The sequence below is a fragment of the Barbus barbus genome, assembly GCF_936440315.1.
Source record: "Barbus barbus genome assembly, chromosome: 23".
Classification (NCBI taxonomy): Eukaryota; Metazoa; Chordata; class Actinopteri; order Cypriniformes; family Cyprinidae; genus Barbus; species Barbus barbus.
In genome coordinates this window covers 6,886,389-6,911,488 of record NC_136751.1, presented here as the reverse complement: position 1 = coordinate 6,911,488, position 25,100 = coordinate 6,886,389, and the positions used below count along the sequence as shown (strand labels likewise).

At 36.8% G+C, this 25,100-nt stretch overlaps 2 protein-coding genes across 3 annotated transcripts in view; both read right to left on the bottom strand.

The window, feature by feature from the left end:
• Positions 1–364: 364 nt before the first annotated feature.
• On the bottom strand, positions 365–15,459 carry akt2 (v-akt murine thymoma viral oncogene homolog 2). Its single transcript, XM_079373464.1, has 14 exons — positions 14,933–15,459; positions 10,875–11,032; positions 10,584–10,712; positions 8,815–8,926; positions 8,261–8,408; positions 6,907–7,038; positions 6,744–6,809; positions 6,586–6,654; positions 6,361–6,483; positions 6,045–6,173; positions 3,153–3,367; positions 2,984–3,071; positions 2,559–2,661; positions 365–1,902 (listed from the first exon to the last, which is right to left on the bottom strand). Exons 2-14 carry the CDS (start codon positions 10,918–10,920, stop codon positions 1,823–1,825), a joined length of 1,440 nt encoding a protein of 479 aa, XP_079229590.1. The 5' UTR covers positions 10,921–11,032; positions 14,933–15,459; the 3' UTR covers positions 365–1,822.
• Positions 15,460–18,372: 2,913 nt separating this feature from the next.
• LOC306842858 (uncharacterized protein) overlaps positions 18,373–25,100 on the bottom strand; it is a 38,327-nt gene continuing 31,599 nt past the window's right edge. The window contains exons 8-14 of one of the 2 annotated variants that reach the window (XM_079374006.1): positions 24,463–24,520; positions 23,554–23,581; positions 23,425–23,464; positions 23,174–23,230; positions 21,082–21,154; positions 19,583–19,640; positions 18,373–19,493 (exon numbers count right to left, since the gene is read on the bottom strand). In XM_079374006.1, coding sequence (XP_079230132.1) covers positions 19,456–19,493; positions 19,583–19,640; positions 21,082–21,154; positions 23,174–23,230; positions 23,425–23,464; positions 23,554–23,581; positions 24,463–24,520 — 352 coding nt within the window. In that variant the 3' untranslated portion in view covers positions 18,373–19,455. The remainder of the gene's footprint in view (positions 19,494–19,582; positions 19,641–21,081; positions 21,155–23,173; positions 23,231–23,424; positions 23,465–23,553; positions 23,582–24,462; positions 24,521–25,100) is intronic. The other variant, XM_079374007.1, reaches the window with a different exon arrangement.

The following is a 25,100-nucleotide window of genomic DNA, read 5'->3' as shown; positions in this document are numbered from 1 at the left end:
GCATGTGTTTGTCACGTCCGGAGCAATGTATTATTTTAATGACTCGGGCAAATGGCGCCATCTGGCGGTCTCTCAGTCAAGGCAATAAGGGCTGTTTCCAAACCTAGTGAGTTGCCTATAGCAGACAGCAAGTTTTGGGCTTGATGCACCTAAGACCCGTAGAAGCACTTCAGTTCGGCCCTGCTGTTGGTACCACTGAGGACCTTTGTGTATGAGCAAGTTTATGGAGGAGGGATGGTAATATATCATGTTTAATCTCAACAAAGGAAGCTTTTCATTTCCCCTTGCAAATATATACTGTGACTACCTTATTACGCACCCACACATGCACAAGTCAACCACACATTCACACAAATGGACAAAAGAAAGAAACAAAAAAACTTTACTATTGTAATATATATATTTTATCAAGACAATTTAATTTCAGTGAGTGGGCGAATGAAGAAAAAATATGATCCAAATAAAATAAGGAATAAAACAAAATAGTTTGATGTTCCTTGCACATGAAGCATCTTTAAAAAGGCAAAAGAACAAAACACCTCACACATCAGAGTGGTGCGTTCTGACAGCTTCTGTCTGGGGAAGCACACCCACGTTACACATCTGGAGATGAACTGGAACATTTTCTCTCAAACATCCTATCCATTTTTTTTTTCTGACTACACTAATAAAAAAAAAAAAGGAGAAATGGAAAAAAAGTGTCAAGGCTGCGACAACAATGGCGTAGCACGCAGGTACGCGTTTCCACTGTTTGCTACTTTAATCAGTCGGTCATGCTGATGCTGCAGCTCTTGCAGTTAAATAACAGGACATTCAAATCCTTTTTTTCATTATGGTTGTTTGTCTCTACATTTTAACATCAATGTCTGCAAAACGTTCAAGAGAATGAAAACAGCATGATGGACAGTTTCTATGATACACTAACCTTGGAACACCAAGCCTCTGGGGCTGCAGATGAAAACTGGAAAAACGCCTCTCCAGAAAGCCGGTTTCAAAGTTCCTGGATGTGGAAGAAACCACATCCTCTCTGTTAACATGTCTTCCTCTCTCTCTCTTCCCTTTAAAGCACAAACATTTTCACATCTATAGTGTGTGAGTTTCCAAACCCCTAACAATCCCACCCCCGTTCAACTCCTTAACGTTATGCCCATGTACAAAATGGAAACACAAAAAGACACACAGTTGAAGATGTAGACTGAGAACACGCATCCGTCGACGCACGCACACGCACAGCATTCGGTTCGCTACTCAGGCAGAGAAACAGCACTATTCCTTTCTGTGTTACCCCATCGTCGGTCCTCCCGCTGTAAAAACACTATTGGTAACAGCTAGTTCCAGAAAGAGCACTTGTACAATTGCAGAAATATGGCTTTAAAACTGTAACAATCAGTGGGAAATAAGTCCAAATTGATTTCTCTTGTCCCCACAAGATGATTTAGAGTGTGTTCGATATTTGTGTTTACAAGAGGCTTTAGTCCCGTAGTCCAGTGTTTTGAGTGTGAGTGTGTCCTGAAACCTGCTGGTGCTGAGCTGTGTTTTCGACGGTACCTGATTGGTCGAGATTTATTCAGTGATTCATTGATGGATTGCTTTGCAATGTGTAGTGTCAGGCTACTGGCTGGATGAAAGGCCAATCGGAAACCAGGACTGACCAGAGGGTACCACCTGTTCAGGATCGTTCACAGATGCCGTACTCCCGCCTAGAACCCGCTCCTCAGAAGGCTTGGGTTGCTGGTGCACGTGTCCTTGTATGAGTTTGCGTTTGTGTATGTGAAGGGCGTCCGGTTTGCTGGTAAGGGTGAGAAAGTGGGGAGGGGAGTGGTCACTCCCGCACACTGGCTGAGTAGGAGAACTGCGAGAAGTGTGTGCGTGTATCTGGGTCCTCCGCATCAAGACTGTCATCTGCAAGCAATGGAAAACCAAATCATCTCATTTAATCATTTATTTCTCTGACTTTGTATTTTAACAATATCCTTACTACCTTTCTGGGCCTTGAACGTCTATGCAGGGTCAGAAAGCTCTCAGATTTCATCAAAAATATCTTAATTTGTGTTCCGAAGATGAACAAAGGTCTTATGGGTTTTACGAGTAATCAATGACAGAATATTCATTTTTTGGTGTACTATCCCTTTAAGTAGGTTTGCCTTTATAATAGCCTAAATGTTGTTTATAATGAATGCCACTATAAACTTCATATTGCTTATATTTGTGCATCATTTACAGATATTTTACATTCTGAAAGAAATATCATTTAACAAGCAAGCTATATACCAATGCAACTTTTTTTTCTCAACAATGCATTTTTGATCCAGTGCAATTTAAGGCCCGTGTATACTTGACTTTCAACGTTCTGTTCCGTCTCATGCCCAGCCGCGTCCGCACAGCTTTCAAAGTATACTCAACCACGGATGGATGAGCTCGACACATGCACAGTAGCACCTTCTTGACTCGTTCTTGTGCAACTTATTTGAATTTAATGAATTACTTATTTTATTTCACACAAAGAATCGTGACATGTCGCAAGCAGACAGGCAAGGAGGAAGAACTGAGGTACTCACATTGGTCAGGTGGCGTGACAGTAATGGTCTGTGCAGTGAACTCATCGTCAAAGTAGCGTGTGTCTGTCTCTGAGGTCACTTGCGGCTTGAAAGGTGGGATAAGCTGCAGAAAACAACAGGAGGGTGAGAGACGAGTCTGAGAAAAAGCTCTAGAGAACATTTGGTTTTCACACATTACTCGTTAAGCACATGCAGAGATCAGCATAAATGACTGTTTACTGTTAAATGTCTAATGAAGTAAAAAACATGTTGGGTTTGAGGACATCTCTTCTGATCACGCTGCAATCAATCACACGGACACAATATTGGAACATGAAAGTAAACGAGATTCAAGAGCATCTGTCAAAGTGATTAACAGTATACATTCTCTAATTTGTGTGAGGATTACATCCAATGAATCAGTTCCCACTGTTTTAAACTCTTACCTTCTTTTGAAGGACATCTTGCCAGTTCATGGAACTGAAGAACTTGTGTGTCATCACTTCTTTGGCATCCTCAGGACCTCCTCCAAGCCTTAAAAACACCAAAACACGTTATTAAAACATACGCAAGATCCTCTTTCATAACAAAAGTGGAAACAGGCGCTCTTCTTACCTCTGTTTGGGGTCTTTCTTAAGCAGGCCAGCCAGCAAGGCCTTTGCCTCAGGCGAGAGGTTTCTGGGGAAGCGAATCTCCTCCATTAAAATGAGCTCAAACAGACGTTCATGGTCCTGGTTATAGAACGGCAGCCGACCACACATCATTTCATACATAACCACTCCCAGACCCCACCAATCCACTGCACGGCCATAATCGTTGTCTTCTAATACCTACAGCATAGAACGAATGAGAAGATGAAAAATGAAGTAGTCTGTTTAGAGAAGCTTAAATAAGACATCCTTTAATATTGGGAAGGTATATCAAGTTTCATGCAGCTAGTGCTTAAAAACATCAAGAAACTACTTTTGTAAATCCTTTTACTTTGATAATGTAGCATAATCCTGAGTGACAACATTAAATGTGGGAAGAAAAATTAATTACCAGGTTCACCTTTTTGTGTATATACTATTTTGTAGATTTACAATATATATCACGATATAGGTATTTTTATAAATATATGATTATTTTCTCTCTTTTGTTGTTTGGTTAACATGAATGAACTTTTAGACTGCTGTCACTTTAAGAGCTACCCGGATTCAATATACTATTACACATTTTCTTTCTCAGCTGTTTGCTTTCACAAATTGCTGTTTACAATTATATTAACAAAGACAGGAATTTTAACACATACAAGTGTATTTAACTGTTCATGGCCTATAAAATGGCAAAAATAACTCCGTTCAATACTCCCGCGCACCGAGCACTGACTTCACGTGTGCACACCTCTCTGACAGCGCTCAGAAACGGTCTCTCAGACGGCTCGTGCATATAGTGAAATGAGTTCTCTTTTGCTGCTGATTAGTTTTCAACAGCTTAAAATTACTTGTTTTTAAACTGCAATGCATAAAAACACGTGCAAACTACATAACGGTCACGTGAGCATGTAACCATGATACAGATGATAGTCGAAAATCTCTACCAGTTGACAAATTTCTACTGGTTAATTGTGTCTACCGGTATATCGCCCCCCCTCTACCCCATGTATCCCAATGGCAAAACCTTATTTGAAATTATTGTTAGAAATTGTATTATTATTAGTGCTGTCAAAATTAGCACGTTAATGCAGTTGATTATTTTTTCAGTTTAACGCATTAAAAATATTTAACGCAGTGGCGGAGCTAGGGTCGGCCACCCCACTCACAACTGCTGCTTCTGCCCCTTTTTTCTTGACAAGAAGTGGATTTATTCAGTTGCTGAACATCTTTACGACCACATCAAACTGGAGACGTTTCAGACACGCGCTCCAACTTCACTTAGGCACTAGTTAAGACACAAACGAGCGCGGAAACGGTACTGTGCTCGTAGCTCGTGCTCTTCAATTGCACGCACAAAGGCACTGGCGCGCTGTACCCTGTATCATTTCATATCAAAGCACGAATTAAACTATGTGCATGCAATGTCGTTGTCAGTTAAGTCATGAAGTTACCAAAAAGGCAATTAAAGCTGCCTTAAAAGTGTGCATGCATGTAATATTTCATATATGAGTCACATTTAAGAACATGTCTCTGAAATGGTTTTCAAAACTGTCCTGGAGCATCCCAGCACTGTCTCCCTCATCTAACACACCCGATTCAACTCGTCAGTTCATTAGTAGAGACTTTAAGAACTGAAGTGGGTCAGAAAAGTTAAAGAGATTTGAGAGAAAATACTATGCATGTCAGATCGGTGTCATGTTCAGCAGCGGCAGCTCTTAAAGTAATAGCAGCCAAAACAACCTAATAACCTGGCTGAGGTGATGTCTGTTAATCAAAGAAAAAAAAAAGAAAAGAAGAGAGGAAATCAATAACTTTTATAGTTTCAAGGATTCATCTATATTTAATTTAATTTAATTATATTCAATTTCTGTATATTTCTGCTGAAGGCCACAGATAAATATGGCATTTATTATAATGGGTTTATGTGAAGACTGTTTTAAGTTCACTTAAATTCGAAGTTGTTTTTTTTAAAAGTCTAATAAATGTTAAAATTGATATCTCTCAATTATACTGTAATGCTGAATGGCTATAGTCAATGGTTAAATATTAGGGGGAAAAAACTATTTTATAGAGACATCAGTAGTATTAGTATTAATGATACTGGCCTTCAATCATAAAAAAGATGCCAATAATCAAAAATTTAAAAATATACTTTCTATATATATCTTTTATGTTGTTTGTACATTTAATTTAAAGATTGAACGCACAATTATTGCAATATAAAAGTATATTTAACAACTTTAATGTTAGGTGGGATTAATCATGATGAAATCTTTTCTGTTAGCTAAAAGAGCAATCCTGCCAAATATTAAACCAACCTTATGCCTTTAAGACAACTGAATTAACATACAAATAATTTGAAATTGCATTCAACTATAACAGCAAATAGTTAAGCCTTTTGTTTACAGCTTTGTGTGTCAGAAGACATGCTTAAATGAACAATGTTTAAATATTTGTTTTCATCTTTTAATATTTAAAGAAACTAAATTTATGCAATATGCTAAATTCCACATAAAATTATACTTTCTAAATTCAGCCTCCACACATTTGTTTAACCCTTCAACTACTCACTTGAAGAAATACCTCAGGGCAAAATATTTTCTTAAACCTTCATCTAGTACTTCCTGACATGTATTGTGTAATATTGCGAAGATACTTTTTAGCTTCTGCTCTCCTTTCAATGTGGTTCCAAACACACAAACAGCAAGACGGTTTCCTGCTTTAAAACACTGTGGGATTCCATTATAATAGGTCAGAAAATGAGCAAATCAGAGCTGGGCCTGATTCACAGCATTTTTCTACTTTTTAATCTATCAAACTATGATCCAAAAATCTACTGAAAAAACAAGTTCATGGAGCGAGTTCGCAGTACCTCAGGAGCAAGATACTCTGGGGTCCCACAGAATGTCTTCATGGTGGCCTCATTAGTAATGCCCTCTTTACACAGGCCAAAGTCTGTGATTTTAATGTGACCATCTTTATCCAGCATCAGATTCTCCAGCTGAGGAGGGAATCGCAATAGAAAGAGAATTAGGAAATAGTGTTTTGCCATTTGTGGTTAAAAGAAAAAGGAACACAGACTTCATGTCTTTGTGGTCTATGACACAATTTTCAAAAACAATTCTCACAATAAATATATTTTTACAATAATTACATATAGAACATTAAACACTGAGAACACAGAAAACCTTTAGGTCCCTGTAGACGACATCTTTAGAGTGCAGATATTCCAATGCTGAAACAATTTCAGCCCCATAGAAGCGAGCTCTATCCTCCGTAAACACACGCTCTCGAGACAAGTGGAAGAACAGCTGGAAACACGTAAAAAGGAGACAAAACAGAATTTTAAAAGAGACAGAATGGCGCAGGCTTTTCTAGCTTGTTTTTGTAAGGAGCGACAGGATGTGACAAACCTCGCCTCCATTTGCATACTCCATGACAAAACACAATCGATCTCGTGTCTGGAAGGCGTATTTTAGTGTCTGTAGAGAGATTGAAAACAATGCGAATTAACAAATCTAGAACCAAGATAATTGTGCAATAATAAAAAAACCCATGGAAACGAACGTACCGTAAGGAAGGGGTGCCGTGTGTTCTGCAACACTCTGCTTTCTGTGATTGTGTGTGCAACCTCGTCCTGAAATAGACAAAAAAAAAAAGACACACAACTGTGTCATGACTCTCAAACAAATCATTCAGGAGCATTTTAAAGTTCTGATTCATGTGCTGCCCACCTTAGCAATGATGACCTCTTTGCGTAAGATCTTCATGGCATAGTACATGCCAGTAGCTTTTTCCCTCACTAGAATCACCTTTCCAAAAGTGCCTTTACCCAGCAGCTTTAAGTAGTCAAAGTCACTCATTGTCTAAAAAAAAAAAAAAAAAAAAGTATTAAAAACAGATCTGCTCAGTCAGTAATCCTCAATATTTAAAAAAAGGCTTTTATAAATAAACCTAAAACTTTAAATTTTATATTTTTTTATTAATAGAAAGAGACAAAACACATTTTAGTCACACAAATATTAACAACAAACTGACTGTCACATACCTGCGAAATCACAATTTAACTGTTTTGTGCAATACAGTTATGCCAAGTAATGGATAAATGTACAGTCAGCCTGTCAGTATCTCAAAATAAACCACAACAGGATGACTGGGACTCCAAAACAGAGCGGAGGAGTCTATAATATAATGCTGAAGGGGATTATTTTGACTTGCTGATTCTGAATGAGCTTGTTTATTACATGCCTACTTAAAGGAACAGTTCACCCAAAAATGAAATTCTGCTGAAAATCCTCTCATCCTCAGGGCATCCCAGATGCAGATGGATTTGTTTCTTTATCAGAACAGATTTGGGAGAAATATATCATTACGTCTCCTCCTCACCAGTAAATGTGTGCCAAACAATTGTGGATAAAAGCACCACAATACTCCACATGACTCCAGTCCATTAATTACGGTAATATCTTGTGAAGCAAAAAAACTGTATGTTTGTAATGAACAAATACATCATTAAGAGGTTTTTAACTTAAACCATTGCTTATGATTAAAATACTCTATCCATAATATTTCTTTCTCCTGTGAAAAGTCCAATAGTTCTAAACAAATATGTTGATGATTCTGATGTAAGATGACAACAGGCAATGGACTTGAAGGAAGTGTTTTTATGTATCATGGACTCATGTTTTGACCAGAAACAACAGTTTAAAGTTAACACATCTTAACAATAAATTTCCTTCTTATACACATGCAGCTTTTCACTGTTTCACAATGTTAACTGATGGACTAGAGTCATTTCAATTACCTGTGTATTACTGTGATGCTTTTATTCATTTTGGACTCATTCTAACAGCACCTTTTCACTTGTTGGCACTGGTTGGATCCATTGGTTGGCAAGTGATATAATACTAAAGTTACCCAAATCTGATCAGATGTAGAAACAAACATCTTGGATGGCCAGAGGGGGAGTAAAATGTTTATTTTGGGGTATATTTTTCATAGAAGATTTTCTTATAGTTTCTTATAGAGATGTGAAGCATGTTACCTAAACATCCAGAACGTGGCTACACTTGAAGTTAAGGTACTTACCACTTTGGTGCGGGACTTTGCAATGGCAGCTTCCATTCCCTCCAGGCTGTTGTCTCCAGGGGAGCCAAAGTTGATGTCCATTGGCTCCTCCTCTTCCCGGGACTTGAGCCCATTGGCCACAGCCTGGATTGCACGTATCCACTCCTCTCTGCATTGACATCAAGATGAAATCATATTAGTCATTCATTAAATCCAAGAAAAACATTAAACTATAAAGCAGGTTATGGTTCCTCTTGTTATTTTCCATGATCTGACGCTTATCACATATACATGATTGTCATCCTTTTGAAGAATTGGGCTTTTTAGTCACATAATGACCTAAACACAATTCCTGTTTCCACTGAAATGTTTTTCAACTCCTTTACGATTCTATCTAAGCAACAGGCAATGACTAATAACCTGTTTTGGCTGGCAAAAATCTGGCTAATACAACTAAATCTGCTTTTCCAGTAAATACCATTCACAGCATCTGCTTCTAAAACTCTCTCTCTCCCACTCATTCATTCACAACTAGGACACTGATTCCAGCAGAAACGTCCATCTCATCTCCTCACCTTTCAGCAGTGCTATCCACGTGGAAGGTCCGCTCAATAACAGTGGTCCACTGCAAGCAGCGAATGACAAACGTGTTCGGCCGAGGTCGTTCAGTCTTCATCAGCTGACACTCTGTGAAGGATATTAAAGTTCTGAAAAGTTGTATTTTGGATTTAAATGTGTTGAATGTGTCAAAAGTTTCTAAACCTCAAATATTACAAGTCAAATGCTATTTAATGTTGATTAGATGGCTTCTTGTTTTCTTAACTGGGCGATTCTTCTTGACCGAATACGCTGATATCCAGGTTTAGATTTAAACAAACATCCAACTTTGATTGAAAAACACACAAAAACGCAAGTCTAAATGCCTTTCCACACTGAGCGCGATGCGAAAAAGCGAGGCGAATCACCCGCGATTGCTTTCACACCGAGCGTGAAACGAATGTTCGCCTTCTGCTAATTCACGCCTGCACTCTAGGTGGCGCCGATCAACAATATATTTTTCCTCAGATATGTATCTTGTATATTTAACATCTAAATTAAGATAAACAAAGTTTGGTTCTACACCAGAAACACAAGCTATCTATAATGCTTACAAGAACAGGCTACATATATTAACATAATATATGTACAATATAATTAGAAGTACAATTAGCATCAAGCTACACTTGAAAATGTATTTAATTATTAATGTATTTGCTTACCAACTCTAAACCATCATCGAGTGCTTGTAATAACTTCTGATTGTGATTTATAGTTGTTTTGATTCTGTAATAAGCAGACACTTGCACTCTTTGTATGTTTACTAACGCTACACTGATAATATTTGCATAAACATCCTTTATTGCTATAGAAAAAAAAATGAGCTGCATACAAAACACATACCGAAAATATATCGTCATGATCATGTCTATTTGCTTTCATATTTCATGTGTAGAAAAATGTTTCACTCGATTTTTTTTTATTTTTTATATGGAAGATCTAGAGAGTGAACGCGCTCTGACTCATAACACTCGCGTGCTCTACTGTGCTCTACAGATCACATGATTCAGTGGAGAATTATTAGAAATGTTTTTCTGTATGAAGAACATGTGAGAATAAATCTGCTCTCAAATACCAACGATAACAAGAACTCAGCATCCACTCTCTTATCTGGGAGACTCTTCTTGGTTGTTTGTTTACAGTGGTTTTCGAAACAGCGCCACCATTCTCACACTTTCGTGCAACAGCAGCTGCTCCGGTCACGTGAACCTAGCTCAAATCCTATTGGACGGCCCGTGTTTTCACTTTGCGAAACTGAAAAGATTCGTCGGACTGGACGAAAAAAAAAAAACATTTCGGTGCGCAAATGTTCGCGGTCTGTGTGGAAGCATCCATAGAAAGCTGTTGTTTTATTCCAGCGTGTCATCACGTGCGAAATTCATTTCGCTTTTTTGCGCTCGGTGTGGAAAAGCCTTAATTCTTTAGTTTTTGTTCATTTTGCATGTTACAGTTTCAGTGTTTTCATGCTTTTATGTATTTAAAGGTTTTCTTAAAGACTTAAATATTCTTAAATATTCCAATGGTCAGAAAAACTAGTTTTTTTGCCATAATTTACCACTACAACTTCAGGTGCTTAGATGGGAAAAGTGATCCATAAAAGCTATTATTTTATGGATATTATATAAATTAAATAACCCATAGCCCAAAAACTAAACTATCTAATGGGAACCCATATGTTAGAATTCTAAACACAATCTGGTGTGTGTGTGTGTGTGTGTGTGGAGAGAGGCAGTAAAGTGTGGCAGACCTGCAACAGAGAAGTTATTGAGAGGGGGCTGATTGTGGTCTGACGTCTCTGGCTTCTCCTTGTAGCCAATGAAAGAGCCATCACTCTTTAGGATGAAGTATCGGGGCCTCCAAGTCTTAATGTATTCACCTGCAGACAGGAGGAGGAAGAGATACAGGGAAGTAGATGGCAGGAGGAAGAAAGCAGGGAAAAAACAAAAAAGCAGAGACAAGGAAGACAACAACTCAGTGTTTACAATCCAAAAATATGATATGGACTGTTACAAAGAATGAGTGAATAAGCGATTCTCACCTCTCTTGTGGAGCCAGCCCTCTCTGACGATGCTGACCTCGTTCATGCTGGGTTAGGGGTGAGTGTGGGGCGCAGGGCAGGGTGGCAGGGAGGTTGGGGGAGGGGGAGTGTCGAGTCTCGGGTCAGGCAGATGTTCAGTAATACAGAGCCAGACTCACCTGGGATCATGCAAATAAACCAAGGTTAACCACAATAAAGTATAACACAGGAAGCACCACAGACTAAGGAGTTTTACATTTCTGGTGCTCATTTTTAGCAAACAGTGTTTATGTACAAAACAAGAACAATGCCAACATTAGACCCCCACTGACTTTCAATATATGGCAAAAAGAGGAATTTTTCATAATATATTTTTAGTGTTCCACAGACTAAAGAAAAAAAACTTTGGGACAGAGGGTGAATAAATGACCAAATATTCACATTCGGGTGAATGAGTCCTTTAATAAAAGCATTGTGCATGTGAATTTATTACTATCATTACTGCATCTAGCATCTGAACTCAACAACTGAAAGATTTTGCACAAATGGTCACCTGACTAAAGCTGCAGGAATGCCACCTGTTTAGAAATGTTTGTAATGTAAACTTGACATAAATGCAGCATTCAGCACTCTGCAACAGATAAGCCTCAATTTCACATTTAACAGATGAGGGACAGCTGAAATTCATTTGTTATCATCTTACTGAATAAAACAGAGTCCCATGCACGATCCAATATCGAGCTCTAACTGGGGGCTGGAGGAAAGCAATGAATGAACAGATCATGACAAAGAGATGAGAGCAAGATGTGCTGTGGAAAACTTCCGCGGTATTATACACTGCATGAATGAATCCAAATTGCTGAGTCATTATTCGCAAACAAGTATCTTTATATGTGGGATAAAAGTCCTGAAGGATCAGGGTCTCGATCCGGGTGGATGCTGATGGATATAATCCATGTTCATTTTTTTTGTCTAGGACATCTTTAAGATGATGATGTTATATATGTGCAGTCTATGAGTGGACCACTGATCACCTTTTATTATAAAATGGCTTATGTGAAAAATATTTTAATCTCATGTCTGTCATGAGAGTCGGAAAGCACAACCAATCCAAAAAGACAAGACATATACATTATCACATTATCTTTTAAAGATGCCTCATTCTTTGATTAATAATTTATTGTATCCATATTGAAATAAAAAAAATTAGAATTTTTTCATTATGTGTTTAATATAATTACATATATTACCTTTATGATGATTATGGTGTATTTGTTCTAAAACCATTTACTTCGCTTGATTTGCATGTGACTAGACTGACATCAGTTACAAAAAAGGAACAAATACAACTTTTCTTCTTTATGTTCCTGTGGAACTTAATTTAAATTTACAAACATGTTTAACTCATGCATTGTGCTTAGATAAATAAAGTGTGAGCCAAAAAGTTAAATCACCAAAATAACCATGAACCCTGCATTCCCAGTCCTTATTGAAGGCATTTACTCTGATAATATACATATAATGTAAATGCTGGAGGGGTTAAAATCACAACACGTGTGAAGAGAATAGCACAAACTTAATGAACACGGGACAAGAATGAGCCTCTTTTACCGCAAAGTGTTTTTAAACCATTTTTGATAGGAAATGAGAGAGAGCACTGTTCGATCACCATGGAGATGCCAATTAGACTGCAGTAAAGCCAGTCTGAGCCACAGGTGAATGTGCCACTTTGTACGGCGAACAAGACAAGACACCTGCTGTTTTCAGAAGCAACATTAGAAGGCACAAGCTTTTGCAGTAAAAAAAACAACGCTTGATAACTAGGGGACAAAATGTTCATCCACCTGAAGAAAATGTGAGCATATTGTACATGTATCAGCTGATGTTGTGGGTGGTTGCCAGGCATTTCTGGGAATTTCTTAAGCATTGCGATTCATGATAACATAATATGAATATAAAAAATTACATATTAATATAACTTATATTACTTAAAGGAATAGTTAAAAAAAAACAAAAAAAAAAACAGTCATCACTTCACAACATGTCCACATTTTTTTTATTTTTATAATTGAAGTAGGCAGGCTCCAGTGTTGTTTTGCACCCCTTTACACTTCCATTGCATGGCCAAAAAGCAGCTGAAACTTTTTCAAAATATCTTCTTTTGTGTTACGCAAAAGAAAGTCATGCAGGTTTGGAACAACATGAGGGTTTTATCCTATTATCTGTTTACCATAACATTTAAAAAATAACTGGCTTATATCTGTCAGAATGTTAAGATTGGTGCACCCCCTCTAAAAAAAATGCTTAAAACCCTTCTAAATGCTTAAAACAAGGTATTAGATAAATCCACTTGAATAGAGACTGTGTAAAATATTAAAGATGAAAAGAGTTATCGTCAGTGCCAAAATTATTTTTTCTCAATGCATTGAACATTTGTAAATTGTTTTAAGGATAAATCTTACCAAATTATGTTACATGTATGCTTAAAAGAAGAAGTAAAAAGAAACTGGCAGAGTGGTAAGAAAAATAAAACTTATTATATTATAAACATATATTCTAAAAAAAAGGGCGGGGGGACAAAAACTTCTTAGCCTAATACGAAAATTTCAGCTCATAACAGAATATTTTACTTTTTTTTTGGTGACCAGAAAATGTTTTAAGATTTTTGTTTGTTCATTTTGTTTTGTGTGGAGTGGCCCAAGTCCAAAAAGCCCAGTTTCAACTTCTGGCACCTTGATATGGCTCTGCTCTTTTCTTTAATGTTAATCTGTGGGATTTTCAACTCATTTTCTATCTTTGATCTCTTAATAAATATTACCCCACCTCTCCTTAACAAGAAACACGATTTGAAGTAGCATCTTTCAAATAAGTAGTACAAATGGTGCTGGACAAAATGCATGTCATGGTTTCACGTTCAGTGTTAAGTGAACCTATACAATAGAAAGAGAATCTTGCTTTTGCAAACAGCACAAAAAAGCTGTTGTTTTTTGGGTTTTTTGGTTGTTGAGAGTACACGATCAGTCTGTGCCAGAGGAGTTTCCTGGCATAGCAGTGCCTCTGGCACAGATCTGACATGTTGTCCCTATCACCATGGGCACAACACTGGATTATCCCTGCAAAATAAAATCCCCACCTTGTGACGCCCCTGCTAGTCCATTACACAACTGCTTAACACATGCACTGGCATTAAAAACACACTGACCGTCCATCTCTATCGCTGGCATATGTACATGCATCTAGTGTGCGTGTATCAGTCGGTCAGTGGTCTGCCTGTTCCTCTTTTTCAACAACAACTCTCTCGCGCGCGCACACACACACGCACTTTGAAGTCCACAGTAGAAAGACAAACAAGAACTGTGACCATTTCAACAAACTAATGATTACACACTTTCTGTACAGAGCGGAATAATTCCAGACTGAGATGTCCTGAATCTGACCCCTCTCAACCTCAATAACCTTCAGGCCTTATGCACAAACCTGACCGATGCATTATTTCATACATGTCAAACATCTGACTACTTTTACCTTAAATAAAGTTTCCCTATTTTAAACATGCTTACAGAATTGCATTGAACTCCACGTGGAACAGCATGGCAGTTCTATTAATAAAACCAAAAGCATACAGCATGTTCACCCTATAGATCCACATCTATCATGCATCTGAACAGTGTGTAAAGGGCCTTATAGATAATATAATCTCATTTCCACTAATTCAGCTGTTCTTTTTTTAACTTAATAGACTGAGATCTCCGTCAAGATACAATGATGCACTTACAATAGATCAGCAAGCAAGGACCCCTCGAAAGCGCCAAATGGGTTTAAATCAATCTATAAGCGTGCTTGTATTTAATAAACTGCTTTGTAAAGAAAAACGGAGTGACAAACATGTGTTACGACGGGAGATGCGGTTTATCTGTACGGCAAACCTGAGAAACACGTATTAATAAACAGATATTTCTGGGAATGTATCCCAAAGCGCAACTAAACATAGCATTTAAGTGCAATTTAAATATAGAGACTCGCGCTAGGCTAAACATCACGCTAGCCATCAATCATCGATGCACGTTTTAGTCCCTTACCTCCACTTTTATTCTCCTGCGAGGTGTTGGTTAACTGAAATGTAAAAATCCTCAAAAGCCCATGTAAGTGGAGTGAAACAAGGGTGTTTAGAGACGTGAAATATATGTTTATTCCTCTCTCGAGCTGCTGTGTATTGAGCTCTGCCAATGACCACTCAGCTGCCCCAAAAATAACAACACCCAACCGGCCGAATATCCTCACAAACCACCCCTCAGTGGCCCGAAACTCGAACCCGGTCGCCCAAACTCATCCCACAACGCTTATTTGACGCGTTTAAGGATTTTGAAAAGCTCGTCCTGTAGGTCTGTGAGCGGTGGTATCGCGGATAGGCCTCCGTCTAGCTTCTCAACGGGAGCACAAACAGGAAATGACCTCAGCGCGACGTCACGGGCAACGTCCGAAATTTGAAAAGGTCCGTTTTTTTGTGTGTTGCTGTTTGTCAGGTTATGATTTAATAATAAAATCATTAATATCCGGACTGTTTCGTCGGTTGCTTTTTCAATATTGTAACACGTACATTTACTGTATATAAGCTCCCTCTGCTGGTTATCTGCCACAGTTCCTCTGCAGTGTTTATTTTTCAAAGGCTTGAGGTTAAAAGAGAATATTTGTATACTACAATGTTTTGTGGTTATTTTTGTGGTCTTAACCCTTGTGCACCAATTTTTGTTTTTGATAATTTTGCCTGTGTTAATGCTAACTGCATACATTTTGTCTCAGGTGTGTATTTAATTGGAATTTTAATTGAAACCCATTAAAACTGTTATTTTTAATCGCGGTGCCGTTTAACTGTAAAATGATGCAATTTTTGTTAATAGAAAAATTTCTGTTGGCAAGGCTTCAAAATTAAATTTTTTAACAGATGGTGCCATTTTTTCAGGTTTGGTCTATAAAGGGTCTATAAAGCAAATACTTGCTTTATTCCTGTTTTCTGCTTCTGCATATTATAGAGCCAATTGGAAAATAATGCAGCTATAATTGTGTGGGTGTGTTGGTATATAGGTGCATCTCAAAAAATTGAATATCGTGAGAAAACTTTATTTTTTTGTAACTTATTTCAAATTAACTGTTGCTCAGTGGTCCAAAGTTCTCTTTTCAGATAAAAGTAAATTTTGCATTTTAGAATCAAAGTCTGGAGTAAGACTGGAGAGGCACAGAATCCAAGCTGCTTGAAGTCCAGTGTGAAATTTCTGAAGTCAGTGATGATTTGGGGTGCCGAAACGTATGCTGGTGTCGGTCCATTGAGTTTTATCAAACCCAAAGTCAATGCAGCCGTCTACCAGGCTATTTTGGAGCACTTTATGCTTCCATCTGCTGACAAGCTTTATGGAGATGCTGATTTCCTTTTCCAGCAGGACTTTAGCACCCGCCCACACAGCCAAAACCACTTCCAAGTGCTTTGCTAACCATGATATTACTGTGTTTGATTGGCCTGCCAACTCGCCTGACCTGACCCCCATAGAGAATCTATGGGGTATTGTCAAGAGGAAGATAAGTAACATCTGACCAAACAATACAGATGAGCTGAAGGCCGCTATCAAAGCAACCTGGGCTTCAATAACGCTTCAGCAGTGCCACAGGCTGATCACCTCTATGCCATGCCACATTGAAGCAGTAATTTGTGCAAAAGGAGCCCCAACCAAGTATTGAGTGCATAATTAGAGCTTTCCTGTAGCTCAAATAGTAGAGCATGGCGCTAGCAACGCCAAGATCATGGGGTCGATTCCCAGGGAAAGCAAGAGCTGATAAAATGTAAAAACTGTAACTTGAATGCAATGTAAGTCGCTTTGGATAAAAGCGTCTGCTAAATGCGTAAATGTAATTAAACCTACTTTGGAGATCTTGAAAATTTCTGTTTTGTAAATCTTTTTTGATTGATCTTTGAGAAAATATTCACATTTTTTGGAGATACTGAATTTAAAATGTTCCTAAGCTGTAAGTCGTAACCATCAGAATTAAAAAAAAACAAAAAAACTCTTGCAATATTTCAGTTTGTGTGCAATGAATCTACAATATAAGAAAGTTTGCTTTTTTGAATTGAATTACAAAAAATACCTTTTCTGTGATATTCTAATTTTTTTAGATGCACACCTGTGTGTGTGTGTGTGTGTGTGTGTGTGTGTGTAAGGACAGAACAGAACAGAATATCAATTATTTTTTTCTGCAAGTTACATCGTTAGGTAGCAACAGGTGAAACCATGACTGACCTTTTGAGTTAGTCATTTAATCTTTCACTCCACTGAATATTTTCACTCCAAATATTGTAGGGGAAAAACAGTATGTGTAAAGATAGTATGTACGAATTCATAGTATTCACAAATTATTAGGGATATATTAATAATTATGTGCAGATTACCTACTACTGCAGCAAAGCATGCAACTAGTTGGTCACTTCATGATAATGACACCATGATTAATCTAGTGCATCCTGATTTCATTCATAGGCTACTTCATAGAATATACTATATATATATATATACTGTATGTGTGTGTGTGTGTACTCTGATTATGAGCATTATAAAATGTATGTAATATACTCTATTTACAAGAACTTGATTTTTGGAATCTGATTATGTAATCCATCCAGATAATCAGTTACTACACAGTACTGACTACAGCAGCCATAATTATGAAGTGACAGGTTAAATTTAGTCTGAAATCTTGTTCACTGAACTGGTCCATAAAGCAACTTCATCGCAATCAAACTGTTTGTACTGAATGATTACGGTAACACGACACATGTGTGTGGTTCTTTTTACAACGGTGTTTATTTCCATATGACAGGGCCAGTGGAAAGTGAAAAACATGCGTGACAAAGAAAACTATTTCTAAAGAATAGATATTATCTGAAAAACTGTAACATTTGTGTATTGTTATCGTGCTTGGTTTGGTCTGTTGTTGAGGTTATTCTAATCCTCTATTCTGAAATCAAATGTGTTTATCAGGGTTGGCTACTAAAAGCAGAGTGAGATAGTAGCAGTTGTTGACAACTCTGCTTGGGTCCATTCATAACAGGAAACAACAGCTCATTATCCTTCTGCTGTTGCTCTCTCAGCCACGGCTAAATAAACATTTATATAGTCAAAGAAATTGTTTCCTGGATTTCATAACAAGGCTGTTTTTATTATGCCAAGTATGTGTGGATGACAATACATCTCCATCGCTCAAGTGTAAGTTTTACTATGGTACTACTGTATATACCATTGCATTGAAATAATGCTGATTTCAGGTTTCACTTCAGTATTTCTCATCCTATGTAACCATGCTAGGTTAACTTGTACGGTCATATCCATTTTTGTATCTGAAACACCTCTAACAGTTAAATCAAAAGTATAAAATCTAATGAATAAGCCAAATGTGTTGGTGCCAAGGCCATAAAATATGTTTTTCTCGTGATGTGTAGTTGTATGATGATAAAAAAAAACAGGCAGACACAAGTGCAGTAGAAGCAGCTGTATTTGACTATAAAGGCATCTAATCCAGTGTCTCTACGCAATTTTTCTTTATATATTTCAGTGTAAAAAGCCTATATTCTATAGAAAAAAAAAAAAACAAGTTTAACAGAAATCCGAAAATAATCTCTGAAAAGAAAACAATCACAATAAGTCCCCATTCACCAATCATTTCAATTAAAATAGAAACATTATCTCAAGTTGTCTATCTTTTTCCCTCAAAACAAATATATATATACCTTATATATATTTATATTTATATGTATTTTCCAAGGCAGTTTGGCATGGCCAACAGACAAAAATGATCATGGCCATATTATTTCATATCTCAACACAAAGTTTAAAAACATCTCAAATGAGGGCTGAAGCTATGATAACAGCTGTTTCGCACCACCGGACAGTGGCAGTCAGGTGACCGCGTACAAGATGGCACTGATAAACAGAGGCAAGTGCAGCCATACGTCCATAAACACAAACATGCATCCACACACATGAAACAAAGCTCTGAGCTTCAAATTAAAGTGAAAAATATGCTTTTGTTTTCCCTAAACCTCCCAACTAAAAGCACAAGAGTGGGACCTGACATGACGATCTGGTCATGAGGTGTGTGTGTGTGGTAGATAGTGTATGTACTGCAGGTCTTTTTCTCCCAGATCCATCTTGTTTTTGCCTCCTCATAGCCCTGTGGGTCTGTATATGGCTGTTACAGTCACTGGGATAGTTGATATGCTATATTCCCTGAATACAATAACTTTAGGCAAGTATTGAGTTTATGGGTGAGGACTTAAGCACTGTGTATTACAGGAATCAAGCGTGAGGGTGACGACGTGTACAGTATGTAAAACATTAAGTGGAAAACAAAATATGTAAAACTAAACATGGAGAGAAAGGAAATGGATGAATGTTATAAAAACAATGGCAGGTAAAGGTAGAAGAAAGCTCATCTTGTCCTGAATGGTAATGATTAAGGGTTAAGTCCCTGGGTGCTTGTGTATGTGAGTGTGTGTGTGTGTGTGTGTATCCCTGGGTTCTCAGGACTGAGTGATCCCTTCCCATCAATTTCTGTGGGACTATGTAGATCCTCGTTTCTGTAACTCCTGAATAAAGGCTGTAAAAGAACACACAGGAATAAATGAATACAGCAAATAATCATTTGAAAAAGGAAGAGAAATGCAGAGGAAAAACTGATTTTCTCACCTCCAATGATTTCATTCTTAACTTTCTGAAGCTCTTTTCTCACCTCCTCTAGCAGTTCCTAAACAATCAGATGGACACATATAAACAAATTCATGTAGACTTCTCTGTAATATCTATAGGGTTGTTTATTTCTTTAAAAAAAAAAAAACCTACTGAACAGTAACATGCACACAAACACACACATATATACCTATACACACATATATATACACAGATATACACACACACACACATATATACATATACATATGTATATATATACACATATATACACACACATATATACGCACACACTGTATTTTCTGTGTGTCTGTGTGTGTGTGTGTATGTATATATATATATATATATATATATATATATATATATATATATATATATATATATATATATATATATATATATATATATATATATATATATACACACACACACACATCAATATAGACGCCCTATTTGACCGCTCCAGGCGCGTAGATGCATCTGCCATCTTGGAACGTTTTGTTTTACGTCATTCACCATACTGTAGGTTCGCATAGAGCTGTTGATGATTGTGGCATCTTTCGAATATTCAGAGATTACTATGGTGAATGACGTCAAGTTTACCGCTACAATATGGTGGACGGGTTATGTATAGTGGCCCATAGAAACGCTCATGAGGCATCTATGTATATATCTATTCTTCGAACTACATTTTAAAAATAAATGTATATTACGGTTTAATTCATGAATATTAAGATGCTTTAGTCAAAACTAATGTAGTAGGCCTTGCTAGCTGCCAATTAACTGCAATATTATTAGCAAAAATGTAATTTCCGTAACATGTCTTTACCGCAGCAAATTTCATTGTTGCGGTAAAGACCTTGTGTTGCGGTAGAGGCAAGTTCAAGGTTTACTGTATATTAAATTACAAATATTCAGTCTATATTTTTTTCTGTATCTTTTACTGTTGTTCTCTACAGTAGCCTGTTTTTGATTTCATGGCACTTTAACATTGTGTCCTTAACGACACAAGATGCAATTACCGCAGCTCTGCTTTATTTTTTATTTTATTTTTTTGCAAAAAAAAGAAAACATTTAGGTTGAGATGATTTACACATTGAAATGCAACATCTGTCATAAAAAGCTAAATATTCTATCTTTAGTGTGTATGGAAACAATTGACATCTAAGGTTACGGTCTAAATTTTACAAGGCATTGAGAAAACCATGAAATCCCCTATTTTGTATTTATTTATTTAAATATCAATTGAAAAAGCTATTTAAATATTACATTTTTATAGAAATTAAAAAAGAAAAATGTATATAATGAACGTTACTATAACGTTGCAGTAAGGACATTTGGTAAGAAGAAGAGTTGAAAAACAAAAAAATAAACTATTAAATAAAAATAAATTATTTATTGTTTTTTTTTTCATCCTATCAACTTTGTATCAAAGCACTGGCACTCTGATACTTTTGACCTATATGGTTAGCTATTCATTTATCGACTTCAGTTCTGACCTGTTTAATTCGTTCCATTTCTGACTCTCCTTCTCCACTCTCAGGCTCTGCTGATTGGCTACTGGGTTTCATCCTGAAAATACAGGAAGACAAGTATTTATTAAATAGAAATAAGAAAAAAAGAATAGGAAAAATAAGAATTAAAAGGGAAGGCAAAAGCAATGGTCTGTACACCATCCCAAAATGCAATAAACCAGTCTAAATAATTCCAAAGAGACTTTCAGAGTTATTCAAAGGAAAGACCAACATCAAAGTCTCATCCACTTCCATGGCTTCAACTGGAATGTCATTGCAAAAAGGCTGCTATGAGAGCAGTTCATTTCTATATTTATGTATTTCCTTTTTATATTTAAGCATGTATGCAATTTCAGGTGGACAAATTTGCAAGGATATACATTTTGAAAAATGGCCATCATCTGTGCACCTCTATTTTAAAGAACAATTTTGGGTGCTAATTCTAATCTTGCACACTATTTAGGAGGGCTAATATCTGAATTTGGACAAAAAGTGATACTGTGGTTTAAAGTCATGGATGTGGAGACAGCTTTAATATGGGCTCCTACACAGATCTGGGAAGAAAAGAAATATAGTCAGTAATAGAGAGCCCCCAGTGGACGATAAGAGCACAGCAGCAAAATCAAGTAAATAAATCCAAGCCTGAAGGCAACTGCAAGAACCCTCAAGCAAAGCATGTAATACTGTTGAAAAAAGCATGTAATACTGTGACAGCGCTGCACAGATATACAGACACTACACAAAGCCAAAGAGTTTCCCAAAGCCCACAAGTTGAAGGCAAACAAGCTCAGAAAATTAGATCCACTCCAGTCACATGATGGGTTAAGATAAGTACAGTCTACCAGAACCAACTCTATGTTTGTGCATGTATGCTATATTTATAATCTATCCCTACATTGGTGACAAACTTGCTGACGATCTGCTTAGAAATTACATGTTAGCTAAATCTGACTAATTTTGAGAATGTCCTCAAAGATAAAAGTACCCCATAAAGTAACATTTTCCTTTCATAGGTTCATTCGATGTCGTGTCAATAGCAGATCTTATGGAAACACCCTCCATTAGTAAAGATTATCTGAATCCTGTATAGAATCACACCACTGTTTTGGCCGATAGCACAATCGCTGTCCTCCATGGCACCATTACCAGGGCCTCAAACAGACAGAGTTTTATTACTTAAAACACAGTGATGTTACCACGTCATTGCTCAGAAAAATTCAGTATCGATGGAATTTTATTAATTAAAGTCACAGGGCAGTTTTGACAAGTTTCTGTGCTCCAGAATGTTTCTGTGTGTGCTTCAGTATAGAACTGTAATTTCATGGTTTTAATGCACACCTTCCAGCCAATCAGAATCAAGTATTCAGAAAGACCATAGTAGCCTACAGACCATGCGTTATACAGATGTTTTATAATGTTTATATAACGTCTTTATTAAGCAAGGATGCAAATTGATCAAGTGACAGTAAAGACGTTTAAACTGTTGCAAAACATTTCTATTTCAAATAAATATGGTTCTTTTGAGCATTCTATTTAAAGAATGCTGAAAAAAGGTATCTCAGTTTAAATAAACATATTAAGCAACAATATAAAAATATGATTAATAATGCTTCTTAAGCACCAAATCAGCACACCAGATTAATTCCTGAAGGATCATGATGCACTGAAGACCGGACATTTTAAATGACATATTAAAATATTTTGAAATAGAAAACTCTTCGCCATAGTAATATTTCACAAGATTTGATTTTTTACTGTACTTGTGATAAATTGAGCCTTATTGAGCTTAAAAGCCTTCTTAAGAAACTTTTGAACAGTAGTGTGTGTGCTGTAAGGTCCAAGGCAAGGGGCCATGCGTTACATGATTTTCACAAGATTAAAGGATGTTCTTGGCCATAATGCAAAGCGCTGTGTTAAAAACCCTTTTAAACTATGTGAAATCAGTGTAATCCATGGACTTGAGTGGTTTACTACTTTATTGCATGTTTAGCTAAATGTATGAGTGAAAGCAGGGGAACCGGGGGGCGCCAGCAGTGTTAGTCCATAACCACATGAGAGCATACTGTAGCAAAAATACCTGGTAAATGGGCTAGAGGAAGAGGGTGACTCCAGACCTCTGGGTGCTGAGTTAGTCCTGTTTGAGACATGTACTGTATATATACACTTCACTTTAAATTTAAACTACAGGGCCCTATGGACTGTCACACTCAACAGCTGGAGTTCTTCAGACATCAGACTAACGGGGACAGTGCTGATACTTGATACAAACAACGTTTTTAGTTCTATGTATAACTACCTAGCATCTAGTGTCTGTAAATGAATGTTTACCTGGGCATAGTGGCCGATTTTTCCCATGGTCTCCTAAATTCTGTTAATGAAAAATCACAGATAATGAGAAAACATTCAATGAGTATTTAAATGTCACAAATCTCAATCACAAATGCATTGCGTTCTTACCGCCTGGGCCTTGAGTGTCGGAATCATCCTGAAGATCATCAAGCAAAAGAAAAGAAACAGACCAAGAGGAGAATGAAAGAGTGTTTCCTCAGCGTTCAGTATTAGTGCTGGATTTTCAAGTCTAACTCAATTTTAGTACTTACATTTACAGTAATAGAGGCTATATTCCATCTCAAGTCTATAGACAACGTCTTTAAATAACAAGACTTTTGCATGCACTTTAAATGGTCGATTTACAGGAAAGCTACAGGATACACAGGAATGTTACAGGAAATTTTTTGCAGGATTTTCCCCAGAAACAAATACCACCCCGCAGCCAATTTCAGTGCTCAACCCAAATTTTAGACTTAAAAAAAAAATCGTAGATAATACCAGTCACAATAATGCTATCAATCAACGCTACACTAAGGTTAAGTATTGGGTTGGAATTTGTTTTGGCGTTATGTAGGTAATCAGCACTGTGATCAATTGGTATGACCAATGAGATCTTTAGAATCGGCTGCAAGGTTGTTTTTGCACACAAAAATGCTTTGTTTATGGAATTGACACATTTATCCATAATTGTGCTGTCAAACGATTAATCGTGATTAATCGCATCAAAATAAAAGTTTTTGTTTACATATGTGTGTGTACTGTGCATATTTATGTATATATAAACACACACATCCATGTATATATTTAAAATGTAAATATATTTATATATAATATATAAATGATATGAATACGAATATATACACATGTAAATATTTCCAAAATATATACTGCATGTGTATGTATTTATATATACACATAATAAATATACACTACACACACATATATTATGTAAACAAAAACTTTTATTTTGGATGCAATTGATCGTTTGACAGCATTAATCCATAATGAGCCTTAAAAGATTGAAGGTGTTCATACATTACTGGGCTCCTCGGCTTTGGGGGGTGCCTTCTCCCCTTTATCTGCTGCTTTTCTCCTGTATCAACAGACACAATGACAACAGCAAACATCAGTCATTTACAGCACATTTTTATACACAAGCCAAAGAGTTCATGGAATATTATGGGTTATTTACTACTCAAAGTCTAAAACAGTATCAGTAGCATGACGTCAGGTAAATAAATAATAATAATTTTGTCCCTCCACTGAAAGTTCATTACACCCAAGAGCACACCAGATATGGTAAATAGAAGCTTAAATGTGCTTGCTTGATGCACAAGAGCCAATGAGGATTGTTCTTACATTACGCAAGTACATTTGAGCTTCTGCAACAACTAGTGAAAGTTGTTCTCAAGTGTCATAAGTACAAGCATGTTTGAAATTCTGTTTACCGTTTTTGATGTGATCTACTTATTTATTCATCAATGTTTATATGTGAGCAAAAGTGAACTTAAATTAAATATTTTCCTTTTATAAAGATGCCGCTTATATGTATAATGTCTTTATGAATTTTTTGAAATTTTAGTGGAATGGACTTTCAATCGTAGGCTAAAAATTTAATTAGAGTATTTAAATGGGTCTGAAAGATCAGTAAAAGTCTTATGGGTTTGGAAAAA